The sequence below is a fragment of the Brassica oleracea genome, chromosome C1, assembly GCF_000695525.1.
Source record: "Brassica oleracea var. oleracea cultivar TO1000 chromosome C1, BOL, whole genome shotgun sequence".
NCBI classification, from domain to species: domain Eukaryota; kingdom Viridiplantae; phylum Streptophyta; class Magnoliopsida; order Brassicales; family Brassicaceae; genus Brassica; species Brassica oleracea.
Genome location: NC_027748.1, coordinates 32,859,762 through 32,865,011, shown reverse-complemented (window position 1 = coordinate 32,865,011; position 5,250 = coordinate 32,859,762). Strand labels below are relative to the sequence as shown.

Sequence of the window (5,250 nt, the reverse complement as noted above, 5' to 3'; positions counted from 1 at the left end):
GGTAGCACTTCATGTATTTAATATATATGTTATTATATAATTAAAATATATAAAAACTAGACCCCAAGAATGCGCTAGGTCCGGGATTGCCGTTCGACTAACGCGTAGTTCCGAACAGGGAGTATTACACAACGAGTTTTTTTTTTGCTAACCAAATAAAACACTTTAGAAAACAAGCCGAACAAACAAAAAGATTAATTTGGAGGGTAAGTAGAAGGTCGAACTTCTTCAAGTCTTGAGAGACATTCTGCATGAAAAACCTAACGAAATCGGTATCTATCATAGGAGGCTAAATTTCTCGTTCGAGGGAGAAATCTGTCTCCAAGTCTTGCGCAAAGCCATTCCATATCGAAAAGCTGGCCTAACGCGTTCTGAGGCTGTGCTATGACAACGTTATAATTTATCGATCTCAATACGTTAAGATAACCGGCAAAGATCTTGTCATCAGAGGTGTCTCGTAAGATAGCCATCACATTTGCTGGAGCATCATTACCAAGTGCCCAGACGCGTAATTCATCACGCATCATCTCACGTCTAGCGTCTTTATGTGCTGAAACAATACATATACACATAAAACGCAGATAAAGAAGACATATAAGTGAAAAAGAGAGAAAGAGTGAGAGTGGTAAGAGAGCTTAAGGAATTCACCTGTGGGTGTGTGATGAAACACGATTCCGGATGGATTCGTATCTTCAAGGAATACACCTGAGGGTGTGGGTGTGTTTTCATCATGACACTCCACATCTCTTAGTTCTGAAACAAGCGGATCCAGATTACTCACTTCGCCAAAAGCATGGATGGTAACAGTGCCACGATAACTCATTTTTTCAAAGGCCGATCTAATGATCTGTGAAGCCAAAACAGCAGTGCGACCAACAGGTACTGGGCAATCCACAAGGTCCCAGAACACGACCGTGGTTGCAGCTTTGTATCGCTCCTGAGGCATATAGATCAGAGGGAGATGACAGGATGTACAACAACAAAAGCAAGCAATCATGATTACAAACAGCAAGAGCAAGTACCTGCCAAGGAGTCAAAGGTTGTACAACTGTGCTCATGATTAATTTTTGTTCGATTTGGCTGAGAAGTTTGTCTCCAGCTGAGAGGCTTGAGCAGAGCCAGTCCTTACCAAGTGGCTCTCCTGATGATGCGTTTTCAGGAGGAGGCTGTGTTAAGATAACATTGTAGGAAAATCTCAAATTCAACAAGTAGATAGTCCTTAAGAGCTCAATGTGTCCTGAGATGTCTCCCATGAGTAGCATATGATTTAATGGCTCAATCCTAGTGCGACGAGCAGCAGCAAGCAAGTGCAATGCAATCTGCCAATGTCGCGCATCTCTCTCTCCTGAGACCATGCATACATTAGATGTAAAACTAAGATCAAACAAAAATAGTAAATTAATTAGAGAAAGAAAAAAAAAACAAGAGAGAGCTCACCATCATTTAGGTAAGAGACGTAACATCCAGTAAAGCCTGGGGGGGAGGGGTGATCATCGAGAAAAGCCGTGATTGAGACACGGCCAGAATAACCCCTTTCAGAAAGAGCATCTTCAATGTTTTGCAAAACATCATCGGAATGGAGACCAGCAGGGAGTGGGTAAGCCACAGTGTCCCAGAAAACACATGTTCTTGCTCTCTCGGCTGCGAGAGAAAATGATCCATTCCATTCAAAAATCAGCAAAAAAAAAAAAATAATAAAGACAAGCAAGAGATCTTATTCTTACCCATATGTTTACTAAGGCATAATGGCTTTGCAAATGACAACTTAGTAGCAACCTGGTGAGAAGGAAGAGCAACCTGATGAGAAGTAAGAGCAACCTGATGAGAAGGAATATGTTTCAAAGGTGGTTCAAAGGTTTTCCCTATGCCCAACTTGTTGATAAGTTGTTCTCCAGCTGCAAGACGGGAGCAGAGCCAGTCTTTGTCAAAAAGCTCCTCTCCTGATGATGAGCTTGCATTTTGAGGAGGAGGCTGTGCTAGAAGAACATTGAATTTTCTTCTGGAATTTAATAAGCGAATAGCCCGCTGAAACTCCTCGTGCTCAGATATATCTCCCACGACTAGCAACAAATTCAAGAATGTTGTACTTGATGAATAATAATTCGCCTGAGCAAGTAAGAATGTAATGATGCTCCAAAGTCTATCATCTTTGCCCTTAGCTGTTGCATATAATAAATGTAATCAATAGATACACACAGAAACAAGAAGAAAGAAAGAGGGCCAAAGATAAATTCACCTTTGTCTATCCAAAAAACAGGAAATCCCGGACACTCGTCCATGTCGCCAACGAAAGCCCTGAATTCGACGCTACCATAAACACCAGTAATAATACCCTTTTCTTCAAGAGCCGATTTAGTGATCAGAAAAACTTCAGTGAAATCATCATCGGGGATGATGGGGCAATCAAAAGTGTCCCACAACACGACTGTCGGTGCACCTGCAAAACGAAAACAATCAGTGTTACTGTGTTTCTTGGACAAAAGAAAAAAAAGTAATTTTTATGGCGACATCTTACGGGCGAAGGGAAACATCTTGCTTGGTTGCTGAACACAAAAATAAAGTTTTTATCGAAACTTAGGTTTTCACCGTGTCGAAAACGCGGCGAGTTAACTGTGAAATCGGCCGAGTTTACGCACGGCGGTGACGGAGCGTGGCGAGATGACCTGATCGGAGATCAAATCGGAGCTTTTCTAATAGCGACTAGATCATGAAACAAACTACGGTTGAATTGAAACTGAGTTTTGTTAAAAATTCAGTGTGTTTTTTAAAGGATCTTTGGTTTTGTTTGATTAAAACTCAAGAAAATTAAAAAAATAATGTTGAGTTGCTGCGTATTAGGGTTACGGGAAGTCTCAGAAGGAAGATGAGTCCGCAAAGACTTTTTTACGCTGCATTAAAACAATTAAAAAAATTATTAAAACGCCATCCCGAGACCATGATTAACCCGTGGTTCTTAGAGTAGGGTTTTTAGAGTGGGGTTCTTATCGGAAGTTAAGAAACTGTTTCTTAACTTATAACTAAAAAAGCTAAGAACCGGTTCTTAGCTTTTTTAGTTAAAAATTAAGAAACAATTAACTTCCGCTAAGAACCTTATCCTAAGAATCTCGGATTAATCATGCTCTAAGACCACCTCCAAAAACTCATGATGGGGTTTTAGGATTATTTTAGTCATAAATTTTGAAAATTTTTAAATTAAAAACCTCTCTAAAAATAATGGTTCCAATGGTACAACCTTAAATAAAGTTCTGAAGAATATTATTCCTTGTCATTCTCATACAAACTTTTGTTCACTCTTCATGATTTTTGGATATCTATCCGTATGTGAATCCCTTGTATCAACTCCCCCACCTGCAACAATGGAAACACCACAACCGCAAATCAAAATACTCTCATTCTCATATTCACCTATCAATGATAAAGCAATCAAGAGAAACAATGACCCATTTCCAGAAAAATCAAAATAGAAAGCGTTGATCCCTTCTTTTTCTAAGCCAAGTGACACGTTAATCTGGGATCTGACCGGAGAATCTGTTGTTGTTGAGATGGAGGATGGTTAGATCCGAGAGAAGAGAGAGAGGTCTTTGACGATGGTGCCTTTGAGATTCGCTTGGTTGAGATCTATGGCGGTTACAGACGAGCCTGAACAGAACCAGAATCGGAACTAGGTTTCCGTCACCGCCACCGCCGCAGACCCAAACTCCACCTTCACCGATTCCTACTCCAATGCCGTAGTCACCAAGTTAAAAACTCCCGGTAGAGCTGCTCTAAGATTCGAACCTATGACACAAAATTACTCATAACTCATTAACCACTATGCCAACACAAATCCTTTGGACATCTGTTACATTATACAAAATATTACCGTGAGAATAGATTCTCAGCCGTTGATGTCTAGACACAGATTCTGAGCCGTTGGATTTCTCTCTAGTTTCCTTTTTTCCATTTCTTTTTTTTTCCTCTTTCTACCTAATTTATGTTCTACGATCGCAGAAGAGAAAAAGACAAAAATAGCACTAAATCAAGTTTTTGTTCCCAAACTATCACTCAAGGTCAAAAGTCACAAAAATAGCACTTAATGTTTTATCAAATGTTCCCAAACTAGCACTCAAGGTCAAAAGTCACAAAAATAGCACTTAATGTTTTATCAAAAGTCACAAACTTAGGGTTTAGGGTTAAAGGGTGGGGTTTATGATTTAGGGTTTAGGGTTTAGGGTTTAGAGTTTAGGGTTTAGGGTTTAGAGTTGAGAAATGAGGTTTTGGGGATAAGATTTCAAATTTTGAAAAATAAAAAAATTAAAATTTTCAAAGGATAAACTTAAAAAGGTGCTATTTTGGTCATTTTAGTTTTTGAGTGCTATTTTTGTGATATAAACTTAGAAATGTGCTATTTTGGAGATTTGCCCATTGCAGAATCTTTTGAGTATTTTTGTGTCCAATGAGCTTCTATACATTATTTTTCCAAACATATTAGTTAATACAATAATTAAATTGAATTGCATACCGATAAAAAATTGGAGGATGGATTGAATTAGGAAAATGAACGGTAACTTTTGAGGTCTCCTTGGTTTCTCCCAAATTCAGTTTTGCCACTAAATTTTAATCTTCCTATATATTAAATGAGAAGTCACTTAAGTGACTTTCGCTTATGTGTCGATCACTGGTGAAGTTTCAAAAAATTATTATAATTTGATTGGACGATGATTTTTAATTTTTATTTATTTTAATTATATTTAAATTAATGATAAGTTTATAAGCAATTAATATCACTTACCAAATAATCTATAGAATATTGCATATAATAACTTAAGGTAACTAACTATTGAAATTATAGAAAGATTAATAATGTTTGATCACTTGCCAAAAAAATTACATAATAGAAAGAGAAATAATAAACGATAAACAATTTAAATTATAGAAAGATAAATAATTAATCATTTTTTATATTTATAAAATAAATAAAATAATAAACGACAAACAGTTTATATAAATCAATATAATGATTTTATATTTTTATTTAAAAGCATTCTATTTTGTATAAATTATCATAGTAACTATTAAGATTTTCTAAAGTTCATATTATATGCTTTATAAATCATTTATAAAAACATTTCTCAAATTATTTATCTTGGCTTATTGTATATTTTAAATTATCATAAGAGTTTTTAAGTCATCAATAAGAGTTTATAAATTAATTTATAAAATCTATTTTTAAAATCTAATCCTACTATCCTACTATATATTAATTGAGAA

The 5,250-nt window shown here is 36.3% G+C and overlaps 1 protein-coding gene across 1 annotated transcript; it reads right to left on the bottom strand.

Moving 5' to 3' along the window:
• Window positions 1–292: 292 nt before the first annotated feature.
• Window positions 293–2,618, bottom strand: LOC106302380 (the record flags this gene model as incomplete). The annotated part of the gene is given in 7 exon segments (XM_013738914.1): window positions 293–550; window positions 649–937; window positions 1,023–1,345; window positions 1,438–1,641; window positions 1,725–2,159; window positions 2,237–2,437; window positions 2,516–2,618. Coding segments are annotated over 7 exon segments (1,726 nt in total), but the record flags the coding sequence as incomplete, so codon positions are not given.
• Window positions 2,619–5,250: the final 2,632 nt, after the last annotated feature.